This window comes from Rhincodon typus, chromosome 10, assembly GCF_021869965.1.
Source record: "Rhincodon typus isolate 14 chromosome 10, sRhiTyp1.1, whole genome shotgun sequence".
Lineage (NCBI taxonomy): Eukaryota > Metazoa > Chordata > Chondrichthyes > Orectolobiformes > Rhincodontidae > Rhincodon > Rhincodon typus.
The window spans coordinates 20,581,053-20,606,494 of record NC_063341.1 but is presented as its reverse complement, the minus strand read 5'-3'; the positions used below and the strand labels follow the sequence as shown (position 1 = coordinate 20,606,494).

General features: G+C 39.2%; 1 protein-coding gene across 1 annotated transcript in view; it reads left to right on the top strand.

The window, feature by feature from the left end:
• stxbp3 (syntaxin binding protein 3) overlaps positions 1–23,667 on the top strand; it is a 54,640-nt gene extending 30,973 nt beyond the window's left edge. The window contains exons 10-19 of the mRNA XM_020529594.2: positions 1,668–1,769; positions 4,069–4,126; positions 6,090–6,155; positions 7,452–7,532; positions 7,716–7,854; positions 15,230–15,333; positions 15,669–15,767; positions 20,976–21,061; positions 22,025–22,173; positions 22,606–23,667. Of these exons, the coding sequence (XP_020385183.1) occupies positions 1,668–1,769; positions 4,069–4,126; positions 6,090–6,155; positions 7,452–7,532; positions 7,716–7,854; positions 15,230–15,333; positions 15,669–15,767; positions 20,976–21,061; positions 22,025–22,173; positions 22,606–22,667 (946 nt within the window). The 3' untranslated portion in view covers positions 22,668–23,667. The remainder of the gene's footprint in view (positions 1–1,667; positions 1,770–4,068; positions 4,127–6,089; positions 6,156–7,451; positions 7,533–7,715; positions 7,855–15,229; positions 15,334–15,668; positions 15,768–20,975; positions 21,062–22,024; positions 22,174–22,605) is intronic.
• Positions 23,668–25,442: the final 1,775 nt, after the last annotated feature.

Sequence of the window (25,442 nt, the reverse complement as noted above, 5' to 3'; positions counted from 1 at the left end):
CACCACCAAAGACATCTTTCCCTCCCCACCTTTATCTGCTTTCCGGAGGGACAACTCTCTCCGTGACTCCCTTGTCCGCTCCACACTCCCCTCCAGCTCCACCACACCCGGCACTTTTCCCTGCAACCGCAGGAAGTGCTACACCTGCCCCCACACCACCTCCCTCACCCCCATCCCAGGCCCCAAGAAGACTTTCCACATCAAGCAGATGTTCACCTGCACATCTGCCAATGTGGTATACTGCATCCGCTGTACCCGGTGTGGCTTCCTCTACATCGGGGAAACCAAGCGGAGGCTCGGGGACCGCTTTGCAGAACACCTACGCTCGGTTCGCAATAAACAACTGCACCTCCCAGTCGCGAACCATTTCAACTCCCCCTCCCATTCCTCAGACGACATGTCCATCCTGGGCCTCCTGCAGTGCCACAACGATGCCACCCGAAGGTTGCAGGAACAGCAACTCATATTCCGCTTGGGAACCCTGCAGCCCAATGGTATCAATGTGGATTTCACAAGTTTCAAAATCTCCCCTCCCCCCACCGCATCCCAAAACCAGTCCAGCTCGTCCCTGCCTCCCTAACCTGTTCTTCCTCCCACCTATCCCCTCCTCCCACCCCAAGCCGCACCTCCATCTCCTACCGACCAACCTCATCCCGCCCCCTTGACCTGTCCGTCCTCCCTGGACTGACCTATCCCCTTCCTAACTCCCTACCTACACTCACCTTTCCTGGCCCCATCCCCGCCTCTTCGACCTGTTTGTTTCCTCTCCACCTATCCTCTCCTCTATCCCTCTTCTATCCGCCTCCCACTCTCTCCCTATTTATTTCAAAACCCCCTTCCCCTCCCCCTTTTCTGATGAAGGGTCTAGGCCCGAAACGTCAGCCTCTCTGCTCCTATGATGCTGCTTGGCCTGCTGTGTTCATCCAGCCCTGCACCTTGTTGTCTCGGATTCTCCAGCATCTGCAGTTCCTACTATCTCTGTAGAATTGTTATGTCTCCTTTGTGTCTTAGTCCAAATGTTGCATTTATTATGAATTCTATTTTATCATCAATTCCATTCAAAAACTTAGCCTGGTCAATTAAAACTTGCATTTTAAGTCTGTCAGGGTCAGACTTAATCACGGGGAAATAGTTTAAACAAATGCAGCATTTTAAAGTAAGCAAAATATCTGTAATGCTCAAAGAAACTGGCACTGGTTTCATCCTTAACACTTAACCTATACAAAAGATCATGTGTTTATTATCTGTATGCAACGCATGTTTCTAAAATAAAAATAAACTAAAATTCAAACAGATTCCACCCAAATGTGTGGACACAGACAACATTTGTTGAAAGAAATGAAGTACTTTTTGTATCATTGAAAAGTTGCAGGGTGTTAATGTTGAAATTTTTGGCTTAGTAGTGTTTTGCATTTTGGACTTAGTATTGTAGGCTAGTGTGTGATTATGGGTTTTAAAGCATAAAATTACAAGGCTCGTTGTTCATCCTTGGTCATACAGGAAACGAAGGGCGTTTGATTTGTTTTTCTCACCCTCACGTCTCTTATATGCAGCTCTGTGATAGACATAAACTTGTAAGATTGGAAGAAATGTGGTGCTCCGAATTGCAATGCATTCAGTGCCTATTGAAATAAAAACGTGACTTTAAGTCCTTTTAATTTTAATAGATACCAAATAAAGGATGAAACCACAATGAACGAGGCCCTTTTGGATGAGGATGACGAACTTTGGGTAAAATTGCGGCATTTACATATTGCCGAAGTCAGCGAGTATGTATAAGCTCCTTCTGTTATGAGTTTAAAATGTTAAAACATTACATTTATCTTCTCTTTTCTTGGCCTATACAACATGTAAGATAAATAAATGTCTGTGTCCATTGGAAGCTCACTGTCAGCAGTAATGTGTTGAAGTTGTTGGTCACAATGCCCCAAGCTACTATTTAAACAGGGTTTTTGCTGGATGACTCTTCATAATTTGCAAAGGAAGTAAACGTAATGAAGTATCATTTGCAAACTTTGAACTTGAAACTTGGAAAAGCATACTTGAAAACATTGCCATCAAGTTGTAAGTAAAGCTCCATTCAATAGTAATGCCGTATGTAGTTTGTGCTGTTTGTGTAATCCAGCTATGGAGTGACTTCCCAAACCACCAGTTAGTGCCAACAGCATCTGGTCTTGCCCCAAGTGCCAAGCAGTGTTTCTGTAATGTTATATTTGTTATTGTGTACTTCGTATTTCACAAGGCAGCATTTGGTTTGTTCACTGGCTTAGAATAAAACTTAAAAAATTTGAATTGGGTGTTTTCAAACTTGTGTTGTTATATTTTAATAATATTTCATCAACAAAAGCATAGTCTGGATTTATGTAGCTTTTCAATTTATTAATATGAAATCCTAACGTGTCTCATACACTGTGTAATAAAGGAATTTATTTGTTGCGCTCGAGTCTGAAACATGCTTCCAGTTCAATAAAGTACTGTCACTAAATTATTAAACTTCAATTAACCTGATGTTTTGTTTACTTAATAACAATTAGACATTGATGCCTTAAAGGATGCAATGCTTTCACAGGAGAGTAATACATTGTTCATTTTGTTTTATAATGCTCTTATCCAACAAAATATCAGAATATGTATTAATCTCCTCTCTTTCCTATCACAGACCACTACTTGTCCATGTCCTATTTAACCCTTGCCCAAATCAAACAACATCTCTGACCTTTCCCAGTTCTGATGAAAGGTCATCAACCTCCTAGATTAACAAAAATGGAAATTGCTGGAAAAGCTGAGCAGGTTTGGCAGCATCTGTGGAGAGAAATCGGAGTTAATGTTTTGGATCGAGTGACCCTTCCTCAGCATTGTCGACCTGAAACGTTAACTCTGATTTCTCCCCACAGGTGCTGGCAGACCTGCTGAGCTTTTCCAGCAATTTCTATTCTTGTTTCTGATTCACAGCACCCGCAAGTCTTTCAGTTTTTAACCTGTTAACTCTGATTCATTCTCCAAAGTTGCTGCCTGACCTGGTGTGTATTTTCTGTTTTTATTTCTGACTTCCAGCATGTTATCTTTGCTTAATAACACAGGATTTCAAATAATGTTTTAAAATCTATCAAAATAAGCAAGAACGTCAAAGTTGTGCTAAGCCATGGTTTTCTAATTGTGCATGTTCATATTATGACTACCCATTACTGTAGTTGATCAGGTGGGAAGTAGACAGATTTTCACGGAGATGTAAACAGTTCGAGAGAGTGTTGTGTATTTTAGGGTAAATAAGATCTACAATTGGTAAAGGATCTGGACCAAATTTCTAAGTACTACCCTGTATAGTTCAGTAAGACAAAATTACTTTTGCAGTTTAAAACCAGCAACATTGCAGCAGTGCAAGATTACATAATCGGGGAAGAAGCATCCGTTTTAATAATTTTTGCAAAACTATAGTGCCTACCACAGCTGATGCAATATTTCAGTTCTTGCATATGTTCTGGATCACCTTAATTGTGAGAATATTTATCTGACTGGCTGATTAATAAGCTATAATAACTAATTTTTTTGTCAGTTATTGTAATGACTCGTTGTCAAATCTCTCTGAAGCAACTACAGTTGCTTTGGATTAGATTGCCTACTAACTTTTGACCTGAAGTGTGCCAAGATTTTGATTTAGACCTGTTAAACCTCAAACTGCAGTTATACTGCAGCTCTGAAAGAGAGATTATTAGGGATATCAACCAGTAATTCAGTTACTGCCAACAATGTGATAAGGTAATTATCACAACAAAAGCACTTTCTAAAAAAAAAATCAAGTTTAAGTTTTGAATACCTTTCTTATGGTTGGAGAGAAAACAGTGTGTTAGTTTGTCCCAATGTTGTGTGTAAGTGGAGTTTTTTTTTCCCTGAAAATGGTACTTCTTTCAGTTAGCAATCAAATTAATAAAATTGTACTCTTTGGGATCTCCGTAGGATCAGCCTACAATTTTGATTACATTAATCCCAGGTATAGCAGGGGAAAAGCCAATAACATCAATTATTTTGACTTAACAAAATAAGCATTTTATTAACTTTTTTTTAAAATAGAAAAATTCACAAGTTGGTAAAGGAGCTTTCCAAAAGCCATCAGACTACAGAAGGAAAGGTAAATATTTGTGCACATTTTATATAACTAGCATTTCATGAACTTTACATTGAGATTCCCCAAAGTGTAGATTTGATGACCAGTCTGGAAGTCTGGTCATGAGCTACAATTTCAATTGCTCACATTTGTCAACTTGACTGATACAAAAGTTATAATTCCTGAATTACGGTAACTGTAAGTTCTGGTCTCCTAGCCCTGGCTCCACCTTAGGTTAAAAGGTTTGAGGGTTGACTATACCCTAGTGGCAATTTCTGCATCTATTTCCAAACTATTGTCCCTCCTATTTCTGTAAGGATCTTAACATAAGAACCAGGAGCAGGAGTAGGCCGTCCGGCCCTTCGAGCCTGCTCAGCCGTTCAATAAGATCATGGCTGATCTTTTCGTGGGCTCAGATCCACTTACCCACGTTCTCACCGTATCCCTTAATTCCTTTATTGTTCAAAAAAAATCTACGGTATCTTTAAAAACGTTTACTGAAGTAGGGTCAACTACTTCACTGGGCAAGGAATTCCATAGATTTACAACCCTCTGGGTGAAGAAGTTCCTTCTCAATTCAGTCCTAAATCTGCTTCCTCTAATCTTGAGGCTATGCCCTCTTGTCCTAGCTTCACCTGCCAGTGGAATCATCCTCTCTACTTCTATCTTATCTATTCCCTTCATAATTTTATATGTTTCTATAAGATCCCCCCTCAATCTTCTGAATTCCAATGAATATAATCTTGGTTTAGCTGCTACTAGGCAGGGAAAGAAATACCTTAGGAACGTTTGTAGGTTCCATCCGTATCAGTACTCTCCCTTAAATAGTTTCCAGTATTAAAATGACACCCTCTTGTTCTGTTTTTCCCACATCAGTGAAGATAGTTTCTCTGTTTACCTTAGTGAATTCCACAATGATTTTAAATGCCTAGATTTTATCTCCTAAACTTGAAGGTGTACAAACCAAGTTTCTGCATCCCTGTCCTTTGTACTTTTAACTATTCAATCATTGGTATCATTGTGGTAAATCACTTTTTGGTTAATGTTTTGACCTGTGCAGTAGTTTTTGGTGATCTGTGGGCAATAAATAAATGCAAACCAGCAATTCGGTGAAAGTCGGCAAATTTGCAGATGATATCAAAATAGGGACAGTGGAGGAATTTCAAATTGATCTTAATAAAATGAGTGAATCAACCAACAGCAGGTTAATTAAATGTGAAAAAGTGCACAGTACTTAAGGTTGGTAGGGAAAATAAAAGAGATACCTACTCCAAGAATGGCTGTATTGAAACTGAAGAAATGAAAAAAAACCAAGTATTTTTAATCAGCTCAATGCTCAACAAACCCATTAATGCTGAGTATCAGTCAACCGTGACAACAGAATATTGAAGAACATTGCCTAAACAGTAGAGTGCAAGTCAATGGGACATGTGTGGTGCTGCAGTCAGAATACATCTTGAGTTCTGTGTCCAGTTCCAATTTGTCAAGTTACAAGGGAGACGTTGATATGCTGGAAATAATGTATTGAAGTGCTGCAAAACTAATTCCTCATTGTTTTGCATCTTAAACAGAAAGATGGACTGAAGAAGCATTTCAACCTGAGAAGGAGGCATTTGAGAAATGGTCTTCGTGACAGATAAGATAGAAAAGGAAGCGGGAAAATTAGATATAGGATATTTGATAATATTACATGTAAGGAGATGCAGGTGAAAGTCCTGGAGTATTTCAAGAAAATAACGAGCTGCTGAATGGAGATTCGAATATGAATAGATTAACTAAGATGGATGAAACATCTCCCTATAATTCTCTTATGAAATGACAAATCTTTTTACCAACTGCTTAATTTTGCTGTTGTCATAATCTCCAAAAAAAATTGCAACAGCAAGATGTACAGCAGCCAAACTATGAATGCCAGTGTCTATAAATGGAACCTTGTTATATTATGCTCGTCTTTGATTTTTTTTCTGGCTATCTCTTTATCTTCCAGGTCACCCTCAGCTCTTTATCACAAATGATGAAAAAGTTGCCTCACTACCGAAAGCAAAAGACCAAGGTATGAAATAAACTGTTGAATTCTATATTTTGTTTAGTGCATTATAATAACACTTCAGAGTGAATGTATTCACATGTGCTCCTATTCAGAGCTTATACAGTACGTGTAGAGTAATTTACCTGAGAATGGCAGAAGTCTGAAAATAAATTATATTTTTCACAGTGATAAGTTAGATACCTTTTTAAGGGGGTAGTAGGAACTGCAGATGCTGGAGAATCTGAGATTTTTCTGAAGAAGGGTCTAGGCCCGAAACGTCAGCCTTCCTGCTCCTCTGATGCTGCTTGGCCTGCTGTGTTCATCCAGCTCTACACCTTGTTATCTCTCTCTACCTTTTTAAGGGAAAAGGTTTTGAGCATTTTGTTTTAGTGAAATATGGGTAATTAGGGATGGGCATTAAACGGTGGCTTAACCAGCAAGACACTCATGCCCCGAATGTACAAAAACGTGGTCAAATCTAGACACCAAGAAGGGATTGGGAGAGGTGATGGTAATGGTCAAATAGGTGTTTTCTGGATTATGGTTTCTAAGAGGGGTGGGGTGAGAAGGCGAGTTACTTGCTGCAGTATTCCTAACCTCTGGCCTGCTATACATTTTAGCTGGCTAGTCCAGCTCAGCTTCTGGTCAGTGGTAACCCATAGGACACTGATTGTGGTGGATTCTGCGATGGTCATGCCATTTACTGTCAATGGATGATGGTTACATTCTCCCTTGTTGGAGATGGTCATTGCCTGGCAGGAATGTTACTTTGCTCTGGTCAGCCTACATTTGAATATTGCCAAGGTCTTGCTGCATTTGGGCATGGACTGCTTTAGTATGTGAAGAGTCCTGAATGGTGCTAAGCATGGTGCAATCATCAGTGAACATCTTCACTTCTGACCGCATGATCGAGGGAATGTCTTTGATGAAATAGCTGAAGATCTTTGAGCCTAGGACGTGCCATGAGGAACTCCTGCAGAGATGTCCTGAGACCTCTTTCTTTCTTTGTATTAGGCTTGACTCCAATAAGTAAGCTACATTCTATCAACTGTGTCTTGATGTCAAGGGCAATCATATTCTCATCTCACTTTTCCATTGTCATACTAATTAAATGGCAGAAAGGAGCAATAAAATGTGTGCCTTATCAGTTCAATGAGCTATAATTCTGTCGTTTAAAAAGTGAAGAGCAGTTTTGTTTTTGAAGGGCACGTGTTGCCTCAATTCAAAGAATTTGACCATGAAGTTTGGAGTGTGACTGACTGGGGCTTTTTGTCTAAATCTGATTTAGAGCAAAGATGTTTTCATTCTCCCCCACTATAGCAAACAGTTCATCTGAACTTAGCTGAAGACTGTATGGGGCACTTCCATGGGACGATAGAAAAACTCTGCAAGGCTGAGCAGGTAAATGTTATTCTTTAAGCTTCTGTACACTAGACATTACAATTTTGTAAAATAAATGATAGTTTTTATGAATGTTATTTTTATAAAATATTGAGATATGTTTCGGTAAAATTTGTCAAAACAATAAACTTGTTCAACGATTGTTGACGTCCATTATTAGTAAGGAAGTGTTCTTTTCTTAAGGACCTTGCCATGGGAACTGATGCACAACAGCAAAAAATTAAGGATCCGATGAGAATCATTCTGCCCATTTTGCTGGATAGGTCTATTGGAAGTTATGACAAATTAAGGATCATCTTGCTCTATATCTTCCACGTGAATGGTACAGTAAACGTGACATTGGTTCAGAATCTAGTGTTAGTTTTGTTTATTTATGAACACCACGATGTGAAAAGTCAACAGTTTTACAAATTAAAATACATTTATAAATGGATTCATAAGAATGGCACCAATTCATTTTTCTTCATGGTAGTGATGGATTGTAGTTTGCCGTCATTTCACACAAAACCAATATTATAATCTGATTCTCAGATCAGGTTCTGAAGAAAAATTATATTGAGCTCAAAATTGACTCTGACTCTGTTTCTCTCTCTGCTGTCACTACCAGACCTGTTTTGTTTCTCAAGCACTTTCTGCTTTTGTTTCAGATCTTCAGCATTTTCAATAATTTGATTTTATTACAATAATATGGTTACTTGTTTAACTGATTTAATTTTTGTTCATGACAACTGGTGCTATAATCATTTTGAATATAGATTTTAATTAAATCCACGGTATTAGTGGAATAAAATGCAACACTGCTGAGAATGTTCTCTTGGTCCTGCAAGGCAATCTTCCAGATAATTCCTCCTTCAGGAACAGAAATGTTGTTGCACTGATTCCAAATCGTTTGAAATTAAGATCTGTTAGGTGGCCATAGGAAAATTTAGATTCATTGTTTTGAGTACTGCATTTTGCATTGAGACAGATCAGAGGATTTTGTTGACTTTCTTTGTCTGTCTTCCTGTGCCAATTTATAGAAATAGTTTTCCCTGCAATGTACAGAATTGCCTGGAGTTTTTCATTGCTGAGTAAAGAAGATACACTTAGCCTGAGATACTGGAGAATCATTTTGTTAATCAATGTACTTGAGTGTAAAAATTCAACTAATCTGAATGTATAAAATGATAGTGGTTTGTTGTCTATAACCATACAACAAGAAAATGAAATATTTTAATGACCTTACACCTTTTGCTTTTGTTTTTAAACATGCTGCCCAGTTATTGAAAAAGAGCTTGTAAACTGGTTTGAATCTGGCCCAATGCTTATGTTCACAGAATCACAACTTTGGCTTCTTCTGAGCTGTAGCAAATCTAATGCTATAACTGATGACATTGAGAATTTGCATTAATTCTACATTGCCTTGAAGCCACTACTTGTAGGATATGCAGGCCCTTGGAGAAAGCTGCCAAAACTATGCAGCAAGGCTCATCAGCTTTCTTGCTCTGTCCTTGTGGTTTGAGTCCTGAATCATTAAAGTTCTGAATTTCCTTAGGTATTCCCATTTTATCATGTCTGAAATGCCAAGTTAATTGTTTGTGCGCTGTAGATTATAATGGCCTGGCAATCATAACAAATAGGGGCAGGAGTAGGCCATTTGGCAGATCAAGCCTGCTTTTTCATTAAGTATGGCCATGACAGATCCGATTGTGGACTTTACTCCACTTCGTTTAGAACTCCAAACTTTCTTGTCAATAAAACATCAGTCTAACTCGGCCTTGAATTTATTCAATGACCTAGTCACCATTGCATTTTATGGAAGATAATTCTAAGGACTAACAAATTTGAGTAAAGGAATTCCTCCCTGTATCTTTCTTAAATGGAAGACCCCTTATTTTTAAACAAAGACTCCTAGTTCCAGAATTTTCCACAAAAAAAGGAAACATCATCCAACCTCTACTCTGTCAAATGCCCCTCAGAATCTTGCGTTTTTGCGCAACGTTATCTCTCAAACTTCTAAACTGCAATGGGTATAGGCACAACCTGTTCAGCCTTGCCTCATAAGATTTTTTTGTAAAAATTCCATCAGGAATTGGCCTAGTGAACCTTCTCTCAACTGCTTCCATTGCAAACATGTCCCTCCTTAAATAAGGCGACCAAAACTGTTCCAAGAAACTAGGTGTGGCCTTAACAGTGCCTTGTAAAATTGTAGCAAGACTTAGAACATAGAACAGTACAGCACAGTACAGGCCCTTCGGCCCACGATGTTGTGTCAAACTTTTACCCTAATCCTAAGGTCTATCTAACCTCCACTCCTACCTTATACTATCATCCATATGCCTATTTAATAGCCACTTACATGCCCCTAATGAGGCTGACTCCACTACCCTCTCCGGCAATGCATTCCACTAGTTTGTTTACACTTGTTTACTCTTGCGCTGTATCCCTCTCACAATAAAGGCTGACATCCATTTGGCTTCCTAGTCACTTGCTGTACTTGGATTCTGACTTCTTGTGATTCCTGTAGAATGGCACCCACCCGGATCCTTCTATATTGCAGCATTCTGCAGTCTCTGTCCATTTAAATAATATGCTACATTTCAGTTCTTTCTGCCAAAGGGACATCATATTTTCCCACATCATGCTCATTTTTTGCCCACTCACTTAACCTGTTTTTATCCCTTTTACAGATTCTTTGTATCCTTACAACTTTAGCTTTCTTACCTATTTTTGTATCATCAATAAATTTGTTTACAATACAGTCTATACCTTCAGCCGAATCATTATAAATAAAGCTCCAACACTGATCTCAACAGCACTCCATTAGTTACACTTTGCTGACCTGAAAATAACCCATTAATCTTGAATCTGTAGTCTCTGAATCATGGAATCATATAGTATTACAGAAGAGGCCCATTGATTCGTCATGTTTGTATCACCAAAGCTATTATACTATCTGTACTGGTCCCACTTCCCTGCTCTAGGCCCTTAACCTTGAATATTATGACACTTAAGTGTTCATCCAAGTACTTTTTAAAGGTTGTGAGGTTTCCTGCCTCAACTACCCTCCCAAGCAGTGCATTCCAGATCCCTACCACCCTCTGGGTAGAAAAAGTTTTTTCTTAAATCCCCTAAACCTCCTACATTTCACTTTAAATGATTAAGGGGAACAGCTCTTTCTGTTCACCCTGTACATGCCCCATATAATCTGATACACTTCTATCAGGTTCCCCTCTCAACCTTCTCTGCTCCAAAGAAAACAACCCAAGTTTATGTAGCTTTTGGTCATTGCCGCTTGTTAGCCAATCGACCCCAGCAACTTGTGCTGATCAAATTTTGATAACTTTGTCTCATGAGATTTCTGATAGCTACGATGACTCAGTATGATTGATTGATTGTATTATGATTTCTAAATGCCCTGCTATTACCACTTAAATAATAGATACTGGCATTTTCACAATGACAGATGTAAGACTAATTAATGACCCCATATTAAAGCATCCTCTAGGTAAAAGGGTCCATAACATATAATTTCACATTCAGTTTGAGGGTGAGAAATTTGTGTTTGAAACTACTGTCTTAAAGGCAATGACAAGGGTGTGAAAGCAGGCTTTGCTAAAGTGGAATGGGAAGATACACTGGCATCTACTGATTCCACTTTTTATTCATTCTACTTGTTGCATCTTTGTACATTTCCTGCTTTCTATCGCCCTTCTTTCTTAAATAGTGAATTTAAGCATTTGTGGTTTTCAATCAATTAGGGCTTCTCCAGAATATGGGAAATTGTGGAAAATTTGAGCCAATGTATCCATTCTATGTGCACACACTTCCTTTCAGACCTAAAAGTGCAGGCCATCAGGTCCAGGGGACTTGATAGCCTTTAGTCCCATTAGTTTTCATGGTACTTTTTTGTTATTGATCATGATTTTAAGTTCCTTCCTCCCTTTGTGCCTCTTGATTTTCTGTTACTCTTGGAATCCTTTCTGTGCCAACATGGAAACAGTTTTGCAAAAAAAAACTTGTTCAAAGCTTCAACCATTTCCTTGTTTTATTAATTTTCCAGTCCAAACCTTTAATACACAAACACTTGCTTTAGCTAGGTTTCCTTCCTATTTGTCAAAGGTCTTCTAATCTATGTTTGTATTTCTAAATTGTTTTCACTCATAGTCCAATTTCATCTTTTTCTACAGTCATACTTCCCATCTTTCTAAAAAAAAATTCCTAAAACTCTCAGGCTCCAATAACGTTTGCAGAATTTTACTTTCAATTTTGAACCAGCATCGACGACTTTAGTTAAGCCTAGATGAAAGATCTTTCTCATTGCATCTTTCTTTCTCAGCAGAATACATTGTTGAAAGTTATGAAATTGCTCCTTAAATGTATGTTACTCCTCCTCCTACTGTCTTACCTTTTAACTGATCTTCCCATTTAACTTGAGCCAACTGTCTTTGTCCCCTTGTCATTGCCTTTATTTAATTTTAATATAATAATTTCAGACAAAAATTTCTCCATCTGGAACTGAATGTAAAATTCTATCATGTTATGGTTGCTGTTACCTAGACCATGTACTGCTATGAGGTCATTAATTAATCTTGTCTATGTACACATTACCGGGTCCATATTAAGCTGGTTCCTGAATGTGTTGTTTTGAAAAATTACCTCGAATACACCTTTATTTAACTCCTCATCCAGGCTATTTCTGCCAATTTTTGATGAATTAAGTTTAGTTGAAAATTAGACTTTCCCACAATTATTGCATTATTTCTTGATTTGTACTGTCTTACGGTGTAGCTACTGGCAGGGCCTTATAATCCATCAATGACTTCTTTCCTTTGCTTTTTTTTTGTCTCCACTGAACTGGTTTTACATTTTGATCCCCTGAACCAAGGTTATTGCTCACTAATGAGCACATTCTTTATTAGAAAAGCCACTCCAGCTCCTTAGCTGTTTTCTTGTCCTTTCAGTAATGTCCAGTAACCATGCATATTCAGTCACTTTGCAACAGTGTCTTTACAATGGCTATCATATCATGCACATTTATTTCTATTTGTTCAAACAATTCATCGATCTTGTAACAAATGCAGTGTATATTCTGATAAAGAACCTTTAATTGCTTTTTCACCCTTTTTCCCTACTCTGATCTTATTTGCTCGTGCTCTCTCATGTTTGTCCTTTCCTGTATCACTCTGCTACCCTGAACTATTGCCTTGACTTTTCTCCTTTAACCTTCCAAGACTACCTTTGTTTGCCCTCCTTGCCTGCACTTGTCTCAATGTAGTTCAGGTGAATGCAGTCACAGTCCCCTAACAGATGAACTCCCCTTTTCTCCAGAAGTGGGGTTAGTAAGCCGTGAATCAAAACCCATTTTTTCCCCCACACCAATCTTTGTGCCTTGCATTCAACTCTCTCTAATTTTATTCAGCCTATGCAAATTTGCTGAAGGCTCAGATTGTAATTGTGAGGTTATTACCTTTGTGGTTCAGGTTTATTATTTAGGCGCTAGTTGCTCATAGTCCTTCAGCTGATGCTCCTTCTTGGTTCTTTTTCATAGAATTATTCATGCAATCCCTACAGTGTGGAAACAGGCCCTTCGGCCTAACAAATCCACACAAACCCACAGAGCATCCCAGCTAACTGCACATCCCTGAACGCTACAGGGCAATTTGGCATGGGCCAATCCACCTAGCCTGCACATCTTTGGACTGTGGGAGGAAACTGGAGCACCCGGAGGAAACCCACGCAGACACGGGGAGAATATGCAAACACCACTCAGACAGTCGCCTGAGGGTAGAATCGAACCCGGGCCCCTGGCGCTGTGAGCCAGCAGTGCTAACCGCTCAGCCACCATGCCACCCTATCGACATTGTTTGTAAGGGCATGGACCAGCACAACCAGACCTTTTGCCCTTGCACTTCCAAGTTCCAACCATGAAGCCATGCCCTCTGTCCTGGCACTGGGCAGGCAATGCAGCCTTCAGAGTTCAGTATCTATCCACATGACTGTGCTGTCCCCCACTACCACTACTTTTCTAGTTTGCTCTCTGCATTTGACTGGCTCCCTGCACGAGTGTTCTGGTATGTTTGCCCTTCCTCCTTGTTGCCCTAGCTTGCTTTCACGCACGCAGGTTGAACCTGCTGAACAATTCTGAAGGATTAGGCTCCTTTACTGCTGCCTTCTGGATTTCTGTGTCAGCCTCACTTGCAGTCATGCCCTCCTGTGTCCTAACCATTGGACCAAATCTGAAGTACCTAGTCTAAGGGCTGTGACTGTCTTCAGGAATAAGGAGCCCAAGTAAATCTTCCCCCTCCCTGATTATCTAAACATTAGACTCCAGTTCCTCAGTTCCAAGATCCTGGAGACATTTATTGCCGATGTCGTTGACGTAGATTATGCGGGTACTTCCCAGCTGCAGCTGCAATAGATCACCTGCCCTGTCAGCTTTATTGTATTTACTTTAACTTATTGTGTTTCTGTTTTAGAAATGTCACTCAACTGTTGTCTGTACTTACATCAAAGTAGTTTAACAAGTTAAACTATAAATTTAATTCAATACGTGTATCTCCCCCAGTACTGGCTCCAACTAATGTCTGTGTTTTGATGGATATAATCTTAGAAAACTAGCGAGGTTTTGTTTTATCTGTTCTCTTAATTAAAGCCTTGAACACACGCCAGCGTCTGGAGGCTACACCCAGTTCCCAAGTTAGCACTTGTACCTCATTGCACTTTGGCCTCATTATACTCTGTTCCCACACAGTGATATTCCTGGTGCATTAACTATAGGCCTGAAATAACTTAGTTTCTGCAAAATAAGCATGAGGAATACTTGTATGAAGTTGGAAAATTTATTCTTGCCCATTCCTGACTCCCCCTTCTGTGAAATATATTGCTTCTATATCTATCTAACTTTATAGCCAGGCACATACTAAGACTGCCTGAATGGCTTACCAGGCATATTCGAGTGTGTTTGATTGCAGACATTTCTTCACCCTGCTAGGTAACATTGTCAGTGCACCTCCGGTGGAGCGTCAGTGTTCTGTCCCACTTGTTATTTATCTGCCTCGGTTTGCTGGGGTGGTTGGCATCACTTCCGGTTCTGTTTTTCACTGGTTTGTATATCGGGTCCATTTCAATGTGTTTGTTGATGGAGTTCCGGTTGAAGCTCCAGGAATTCCCTGGCATGTCTCTGTTTGGCTTGTGCTATTATGGATATGTTGTCAGAGTCAAATTCATGTCCTTCTTTGCCCGTGTATATTGAGACCAATGAGAATTGATCGTGTCTCTTGGTGGCTAGTTGGTGTTCGTGTATTCTTATTGCCAGTTTTCTTCCAGTTTGGCCGATTGTAATGTTTCTAACAGTCCTTGCATGGTATTTTGTATATCACGTTAGTTTAATGGGGTGTAGGTATGGAGTCATTTACGTTCGTCAATAACCGTTGTAGGGTGGTTGTTGGTTTGTGGGCTACCCTGACACTTAGGGGTCTTACCTAGGTAAGTTGTTATCCAGCGGGTGACGAAATGTCTGCAACCAAACCCACCGGCTCGGCGAGCAAGTCTCCAACCTCATCCACAACCCGAACTATAAATCTTCTCAAAAACATATTCAAGTGTATCGCACTGTTGGAAGTTTGAAAAAAGTGTTTGTGTGACATAGGTCATGTGTTTGTAAAACAAACTTGATGGGATGATCACTGCTATTTTGCTTTCACTTTCTGTTAAAGGTACTACAGAAGAGAATCTTAGAAAGCTTATCCAGCATGGCAAGGTTATGGAGTACTGTGATATCATTGAAAATTGGAAATTTCTTGATGTACCCATTTTCTCTGTAAGTTAAACAATCAGGGTAGTTATTAAATGACTTTGTAATTTTACATTTGGTTTTGGTTGGACTTCACACTGGAAGTGAAACACAAGTGAATTTTTAAAAAAACCATGGGAGCTGTTTCCGCATCTTGGAGGAAATGTGTTGATTGGTAAATTTAAACTGACAGATGCATTTCACTGTCTCGTTGACTTTCTCTTTTCCCTTTTGCGCAGAAGGGTTAATAACTTATTTAACTGAAAAAAGTGAACCTAATTGTGTCTGAAAATGGTTTTAATGAAAACCGTATTGTTAACGTTTGCTTAAAATGTTTCCCTTCTAATGCATGCCTTTGCAAGGCTGATGGTCAGCACCGTAAACTTTCTCGGAAGGATCGCAGTGATGTAGAGAGCTACCAGCTTTCCAGATGGACCCCATTCATTAAAGATGTCATGGAGGTAACATTATCCGAAGTATAAATACACAATACTTCTCCTTATTTGAATGCATTGATGTGTTTTGTAGCCTTGAAGTCATTAGAATATATAAAAAAAATGTTTGTTCATATGGATAACGATAGGATTTAGTTGCAAACACTGTTATTACAAATAGTTCCTGGAATATAGTCAAGCAGCTCCCAGTTACATTTACTTCAATTGTGTGTTGTTCTAATTTGAAACTCTCTAATTATAACACAAATCAATAATATTTTTAATAGTTTTGCATTAACGCATTCTCTTTTCGTTTTTCCATTCTTTATGCCTGTACATTCTGACCTGCATTGGCTGTCGTGTCAAGCAGTATCTTCATTTTAAAAACCTCAGCCTTGTTTTAAACTCCTTCCGTGGCCTCATCCTTACTTGTCTCTGTAGTCTTCTCCAGCCCCACATTCATAGAATCAAAAAATCCTTACAGGTGTGGAAGCAGGCCATTTGGCCCTTTGAGTCCACACTGCCCCTCCCAAAGAGCATCCCACCCAGACCAACCTCCCCAACTCTTTCCCTGTAACCCTGCATTTCCCATGGCTAATTCGTCTAGCCTGCACATCCCTGGACACTATGGGGCAAATAAGCATGGCCAAACCATTTCCACACATGGGTCCAAGATGTGACTGCTGTTTTGAACCGCAGGTCTGCTGGAGTGTTATCTCGGTTTCGATCGGAATTGGAGGCATTTAGAATTCAATTGTGGACAGCACAATGGACCTTTTCTAAAGGTGTAAGAATTCAAAGGGAACTAGAAACTGGACAAACACCACAAGAAATTTCAGCATAATTCACAACTGCTTTGAGGAATAATGATACATCGCCGTTGACACAGCAGCCATTTTGCTTCATTTGTGATGAAAGCCTGGAGACACCCCCAGCAAGTCCCTGGAGCAGCGAGTCCTGGAGTATGTGAGCCTTGGGAAACGAGCTGGAACACCACATGAAGCTGCACGGCCTGGAGCAGTGCGGGGATTGAGCCAGTACAGCACGTGGGCTGTGAACCCCGGAACACCATGTGGGGAATGCCAAGTCCCAGAGTGAGGGAGGCGAATCCTGGTAAAGTGCGACTTACCTTGTTGCTGCCGAGTGCCGGTGAGGAGTGGACTGGAGGCTGGTGTGATGTGGGACAGTTGTTGGACCCAGGCCTGGTGCCACATGCTGAACTGTTGCTGTTTGGTACTCTTAACCAGACTATAATGTAAATCCTTACCTTTCAATCTTCTTGTATAGTAACATTTTTTTTTAACTCTGTAAGATTTGTATCCAGGGACTTGAACCTAAGATGGCACCATTAAAAGGCAGCCATTGTAAAAACTTTTCACTGTACTTCTGTACTGGAGTACAAGTAACAATAAAGGATATTCTATTCTATTCTATTCTATCCTATCCTATTCAATCCACCTAACCTACGCATCTTTGGACTATGGGAGGAAACTGGAGCACCTGGAGGAAACCCGTGCAGTTACAGGAAGAATGTGCAAACTCCACACAGTCACCCAAGGCTGGAATTGAATCTGAATCCCTGAGCTCTGGAACACAGTAACTATACCTCTCTTCCCTCTTCCTGCACTTGCTTTGAGACACTCCTTTTAAAACCTATTGTTTGACCAAGCTTTGCTTCAGCTGACCTTGCGTCTCTGTAGTGGCTTATTGTCATATTTAGTTTTGCACTACCTTGAGATTTCATTAAAGTGACAATATGAATTGATGTTTTTTTAACTTTTTCTTTCTTCCCATTTCCCCTTATACATAGTCTTTAAATTTTGGGTCAACAACAACAACAGACTGCTTTCCTGATTTCTTTCAACAGAGGAAGCAATATTGTATCTGATTTATCTTGTTTGCCTTAATTATGTGAATTAATAAAACAGAGGCAGGATCAAATTACAGAAAGAAGCAACAGGCTTTATCCAAGAACCCCAAACTGATAGAGAAAAGGGATAGGGTTTAATGTTTGTGGTGGCATTTACATCTGGCTACAAAACCAGGCATCACCATGTCAGAGGAAATCTGGTGCTTGCCTGGGCAGTAGCCTGCTCCCAGTTGAATGAATCCCAAAGTAGGGCAGCTGCTGGTCTAATACTGACTGTGCCACTAGGAGTAGGTGAACACTGCTGGTATTGCATTTAGATTGATACGGGATCTCTGGAGGGAGCTAAATTATAGGAATAGTGGGTGCACCAGTAAGTGGGGCTTGCAGGTAGAGGTTCAGCAGCCAGGCCAGGAGAGTGCCTTTCCACAAAGGGCCTCCTTTCCTGATACCAGGTCCCTTGCTTGGGCACTGTGCAAGGGACCTCCTCCCTATCAGTATACTATGGACAAATCTGTTAGCTAGAAGCATCCCTGGATTCGGGGTTCGTTATTCATGTAGCAAGTTGAGGTCCTTTTAAATAACCCTTACATGGGAGGAGTTGAGAATGAGGGAAATCTCCACTTTCAACCTTCTTGCCTGATCAAACAGCTTGCTTCATCTCCAAACTGTCTTCTCAGGGGAGAGATGGAGAAATGGCGTGGAATATTAAAATCTAGCAGTAGACTTTAAGTAAAGAATTATTAAGGAGGACCAAACATGGCTTGAAACAGCTTAATTGGGAGACTTGGGAACACCTCAGGGATTAGAGAGTTCATATTTGTCAGAACTTAGTTTGAATTGAGGCTGTTTGGAATTTTGGATATTCTGAAAATCCTACCAACTTCAGAGCAATAGGTTGACTGTTACCCCATTGAATAGGAGGTTGAGTGCAGTTAGGGCTAATGATCTGAAAGAAGTTCATGAACCTTCAACAAACCAGAGTATAAAATTCCTAATATCAGGGTGAGGCCAAAACATTGAATATTTTGAAGGAGGAGTTAGATATAGTTCTTGGTGATGAAGGAATCAAGGGTATGGGGAGAAAGGGGGAACAGTGTACTGAGTTGGATGATGAGCCACGATCGTATTGAATGGTGGAGCAGGCTTGAAGGGCTGAATGACCTACTCCTCCTCTTTACTATCTTTCTATCTGCAATTCTTTTATCTTTTGGAGCAAGGAACCGAGCCACACATTTTAACATTTTTTTTTCAAAAATCAAGAAACTTCATACAATTAGTTTAATAAACTTATTTTGACAATTGAAAGTGACCACATTTGCTGAGCGCTTCCAAAATGATGAGTGAATGGTTAAAAATATGACTAAGTAATTTAGCACCTTGAAATTTATACCACTTAATCTTAGAACAGTACTAACTGTTGACTCAATCTGAAATTTATATCAATTTAATCTGTTGGTTGCAATTTGGGAAAAATATTTCCAGGAAATAAAATTGATACCCTCGATGCATGATGTAATTTGGCCTCAAATGACATTTACATTGAATGAAGTTTCTAAAAGGGTTCGATCCATTTCTGATATTGTCATTAAGCATTGAGGTGGTGTACACACTAAAAAGGAGTATATTTGAATCAATCTCTCTAAACTGCTCTGTTTAACATTTATACATTTTCATTGATTTGCCCATTCAGAATTCCAGCTATACCATTTTGTCAATGTAATGTATTTGAGCAATAATGTATGAGAGGTACTGAATATTTGAGGATTTACCATACCACTTGTAGTATACTATTTACTTGTATAGTGTAAGTGCAATTTTGTTTGCTTTCCTGTTTTCTTTCACAGTGAGTGGATTGGGTGGGGTTGGATCTTCACACCAGTCCCCTGTTCAGAACTGGAGGAGCCTTGCATTATGAAAATGGTGCTATCCTTTAATTAAATCACAGTCCTCTTCCCTGTCTGAGTGGATGTTAACTGTATTCCACTATTTGACAAAGTGCAGAAAGTTGCCTGGGACAACAAGGTTTTTCCCTGAGCCAGCAAACCAAGACTGATTCATTCTTCTCATTTGTTGTTTTCTCATTGTTGATACATGCAAAGTGGCTTTTGTACTGGTCAATGTGCTGTTTGAAGCATATTAAACACTTTAGGATGCAATGTGATCAGGTGCTATAAAAATGCAAATTAAGGAAGGAACCAAGTATCTATTTTGTTGCGGGTTATCTGAGTTTCGGGAAAGTGAAACAAACACCATGGATGAGGTTTTGCAATCACCTGCAGAATGTTTAGACTGCAGATTCTAGACTGATCTAAGTAGGCCCAGAATAAGAATTTACCTATCAGCAGAATTAACATGAAGGTTTAGAGAGTTGATTCCATGAGGATTGAGTTGGAGAAATTGCCCATCAGCTTTTATTCTCTTGGGAATCTGTAAAGTTTGAAATAATGAGAAGATTGACCAACCAGATAAGTCTCCCAACTGGGGGATCTAGAGCAAGGGCGTGTGCAACTTGATACAGAGAACAAAGCTGGTTAAAAGCCAATCCAGAATAAAATAAGATCATAAGGAATAGGAACAGAATTAGGCCATTTGGCCCATCAAATCTGCTCTGCTATTCATCATGGCTGGTATATTTCTCAAATCCCATCCTCCTGCCTTCTCCGATCCCCTTACTAATCAAGAACCTATCTACCCATGTCTTAATCACACTCAATAAATTTGCCACAGAAGGCTGCGAGGCTGTGAGTTCCACAAATTCGCCAACTTTTAGCTGAAGAAATTCCTCCTCATCTCCGTTCAGTAGCTCTTCATTCTGAGGCTGTGCCCTCCGGTCCTAGTCTCTCCTAATGGGAACGTTCTCCACATCCAGTCTATCGAGGCCTCTCGGTATTCTGTAAGTTTCAATGAGATCCCCCCTCATCCTTCTAAACTCCGTCGAGTACAGACTCAGAGTCCTCAACCGCTCAACAATTGAATACAAGAAATATCAAACAAACATTTGTGAAAATGTGGAATGCACTACCAGTAGATCACAGATCCTGAATACATTGCAGTGTTTGCGATTAGTTTTTTTTAAGGAGGCAAAGGTTTTAAAAGGAGAAAGAGAAAGGCAAAGGAACAGAGATTAAAATGAGATTAAGAGTTGCCCTGGTTAACTAACTGGCATTGCAGGGACTACTGAGTCGTCTTCCTTGTTGTCAGTTAGAATTCAAGGTACAGTTGCACAGTTGTATTTGAAACAGTAGCCCTAATCAGTGTTCTAGCCTTTCTTGTTGCTTTGTCTGCATGTTCTACTGTCTATTTGCTACCTAAGAGCATTGAACCATCGCAATTTATAAATGGGTGTGTGTTTTTTTTTTGTACAGGATTCCATTTTAAACAAACTTAATTCCGTGGAATGGCCTCATTGCTCAGGCTGTAGTTCAGCTTGGAATGGCTCTGGAGCTGTAAGGTATAAATTTTTTTTAACAATTAAGCTGTTATGAATCTTTATCTGCAACTTTAATAAAATTAACATTTGAAAAGGACCAATTTGTTAAATATACATGTATCGAATATTTTCAGTGTAGACTTTAACCTTTTACTGACCAATTTAATACAAAGTAAATATTATGAAACACTTTGTGTCCCATCTTTTGATTAGATCGTTTCAGTTGTACCTGAAGGAATTCAGTGGTTAGCCTATTTTACCGTAGCAGTAGATAGTGGTTTTGATGATTTTTTTTTTTTGTTTTTTTATAATGAAAGGACAATTAGTATTTTGTCAAAGAACCTTGAATGGAAATTTTTGGGGTAAAATGTAAAGTTGTACGATTCAGAAATGGAAGATTTCTAATTAGTTGTTAAAATAAAATTCTTGATATTTCTGATGGACTGTTGCTGTTGTGATCGTCTTTGACAGAATGTACCCATTGATGTAATGGGCAGAGGTGGAAGTGTTTCAAGGGTCCACTGTTGAGTTCATGTGTAGGGAATTGGTCATGGAGCCTCTTAGTAAAGTGCATCTTTTACTTTGGCGTCTCTGATTTCCTGATTTTGAATTTCCCGTTTTTGTAATACTTTTCTAAGGAAAATATCCCGAAAGATGTCTTTCTTCTTACAAGGTTAATGTATATTCTTGATTTGATAGACCTTAGCAGGTAGACTATAATTACAAGAAGTTTGCATTTAGAACATAATACTTCAGAACCATGATCAGTGAAAGAGGCTGTCTTGGCCCCTGCAGCTAGCACCAGCTCTTTCAAAGAGAAATCTAGTTTGTTCCACTGCCCCATTCTTTCTCCATATCCATGCAATTTCTCCTGCATGAAATATCTGAAGAAATCAGGAAGTTTATTTGCACCTATTAGGTTATAAGAAAAGAACTCCCATAATCATGGACCAGACATTAACTAATTGTGCCTTTCCTGTTTAGTGCTCGTCAGGGGAACAAAAGCAATCTTCAAGATGAACGTAGAAGTGTCAAACTAATTATTTTCATAATAGGAGGTGTCACTTACTCGGAGATGCGCTGTGCGTATGAAGTTTCTCAGAGTAGTATTAAGCATTGTGAAGTGATTGTTGGTAAGTACTTCTAAAATCTCTTTGTTAACAATTTTACTTTTTGTGTATTGAGGCTTTAATGGTGAGAGTAAGATTTTAGCTCGTTAGGAAGAACTGCAGATGCTGGAGTCAGAGATAACACCATTTGGAGTTTCGTTTCTTCTGAAGAAGGTTCCCAACCCGAAATGTCAACTTTCCTGCTCCTCTGATGCTGCCTGGCCTGCTGTGTTCGACCAGCTCCAAACTGTGTTAGCTAAGATTTTAGCTTTTGTGTTTGATCCTGTGTGATCTAGCTAAAGTTTTAAAGGAAGCACTTGGTGAATATTTATGCAAGCATGAGAAACTAATCAGGCTTTGGGTGAAGTATAATTAAGTTTCAAGCCAAAGTGCACATGGATAATGTCTCTGATGCAGTTGCAAATTGCCAAATTAACATATGGATTTATTCCGCAGGGTCAACTCACATTCTTACACCCACAAGACTACTAGATGATCTGCAGAAGCTGAACAAATGAAAGTGAAATGTTTGAATTAAATCATCCACTTGTATAGATTTCAGCTAATATGAAAAACAAGGTTTTGTATGGTTAACCTTATTTACCTAAATATTTTGATCAATAGAATTCACAAATGATCAGTGCACAGTTTCTAAAGTAATATAATTAAAATACTGTAAATTAAGGCTCCGGAAAAATCCCATTGACAAAGGGTTTCCACTTTAGACCTACTGCCTAAAACAGCATGGTTGTATACACAAGAATGCCATACCCTAGTTCATAATTCTGCTATCACTACAATTGCATGTGTTTTATAAAAGCAATAACTGTATGAGTGTACTTTCAGAGATTTATGTTAATTGTAGTCCTTGTACATTTATAACAGCATTTTGAATATATTGTCTAAAGTATATATTTATGTCTAACATGGGTCTTAAATAAAATTGTTAAATTTACAATTTCCAGTTGTAATGTTACAGAGTAAGTGCTTTTGGCAAACTCCCTAAAGCTAGGCTTTTATTCTGTGAAAAATCAACATTCTATACACCTCTATAAACAAAACAAATTTAGAACTGGTTTCAATCTGAGAAGCTATTTCAGCACAGCATCAGAATAACGGAAATGCGCATCAGCTACAAATGTTGCTGGAAATCATAATGTTATACCCACTAGTATAGGTAAAATACGATACATTTCTCAGCCTTCGGGCATAATCCAACTATATGCGACCCAGAAAGTGCAGTTGTATTTTTTTGAGGTGTGCCAATGCAATTCAAGTATGCGTACAACGTAAAGGTAAAGGGCAATGAAGGTTTGGAGGGGTAGAATTCTTCTTGTAAGTCTTGTAACTATTTGCATAGGCCAATTCCCACTGCTTTATTTTGTTCAACCATTAAATGTTATAGAGGAGAATGCTTTTCAATATTTTGTGGAAAGTGCTGAACATCTGATGAAGTTATAAATTGTTTTGAATATATATTGTCTTCTGACTGGCCAATAAAGTAACAACTATACTGAGGTGTTTTGTGTGTGGTACTTTCATGACATGGTCACATTAGTGAATTGAATAGAATGTGTGATATCCACTTTAATCTCTCCATAAGCACTGTTAGGAATGGTGCATTTCTGTTGACTGGAAATTTTAACTGAGCAATTCCAGTGAGCTAATGTACTGTTCTAGGGAGTGATTCATGACTTTAATCCCTGCACAATGAGTTCTTCATCTCAATAGTGTTTGTGAAAGTTGGAAAGTGGGAAAGTGGATGAATTCTTTTCAAAGGTGGAGAAAATAAATTTCAAGACAAGTCCCCAAAGTCTTTACAAAGAGAAATCTGTCCTTCTCTTTGGTTTGAGCCAGCAATGGAGGGGTAAAAATGCACAATGCATGTTATTCATCTTGTTGCAATCTTCTGCATTGCTTAAGAGGCAGGTTTTTCATGTGACACCTGTATTTTAGAAGCACATGTTCACCCTGTCAGTCATTATTCTTTGTTAGCACTCTTACCTTGGAATCAGAAGGTTGTGGGTTCAAGTCCAGAGATCTGGTTTGAGACTCCATTTCTGGGGAGTCCTGCATTGTCAGAGGTGCTATCTTTAAAATGGACATAGAGGATCCCATATCCTGAATTTGAACAAGAGCAGAGGAGTTAGCCCTTCTGCCCTGGCCAATAGTTAGCATTCGTTCAATAAATTGATCATTATCACGTTTGCTACAAACTTCTTGTTTGAAGAAGTTTGCAGTGTGCAGTTTAGTTGCCATGTTTCCTACATTATACTTGTGACTCCACTCCAGAAGTCGTTTAGTTGCTGTAAAACACTTGGTGAAGTCTGGTGGCCATAAGAGTTAAAGGCAACATGTTAGTTATATAGTGATAGGGACATGACTGAATACAGAGCATTAAGCAAAGAATTAAAAGGTGTTGCTACAGTTGGAAAGTATGAAGATAATTTAGGAATGTCAGACTCGGGATTCAGCTCTTTGAGCCTGCTGTGCCATTTAATGAGATTATGCTAATCTGGTTGTGGTCTCCGTTCCACTTTCTTGTCCGCCCGTCATAACTCTCAGCACCCTGTCAACTTTTTGAATAAATTCTCTGCCCCAGCCTCCACTGTTTTCGAATCTACTTGTCATAGATAATTGAGGAGCATTTGAACAAATTCTGTTTCTGCAATCTTTAATCACAAGTAATTATTCTGAAATACAAGAATCACCATTCCAGGCATGCATAATAAAAGGCTTGTTTATGTACAGCACTGTAGAACTGGTCTTATTGCAATCTGAACAGAGGTGTATTGTATCTAACACGGTGCATGCACAGCTTGGTCTCTAGTTTTATATGTTAAATCATAAAACAGTACACTATTTTAGAAGTGGCCATTCAGCTAATTGGTCCTGACATTTTGTTAAAGCATTCCGATCACATGCCGTAGAAACCATAGAAAACTCGTGGCATAAAAAGAGGTAATTCATCCCATTGTGTTTGCTGATAACCCTAGTATTCCATTCCAATCCCACCTTCCAGCACCTGACCCACAGCCTTGCAGGCTACGGCACTCCGGGTGCAGATCTTTTAAAGGCGTTGAGGGTTTCTGCCCCCATCATCAAACCAGACACCACTCTCCCTAAATGAAAAAAATCATGTCCCCTCTAATCCTTCTCCCAGTTATCTTAAATCAGAAGCTCTCAATTAGGAACAAAGACAGAAGTTGCTGGAAAAGCTCAGCAGGTCTGGCAGCATCTGTGAAGAAAAATCAGAGTTAACATTTCAGGTCTGGTGACCCTTAACTCTGATT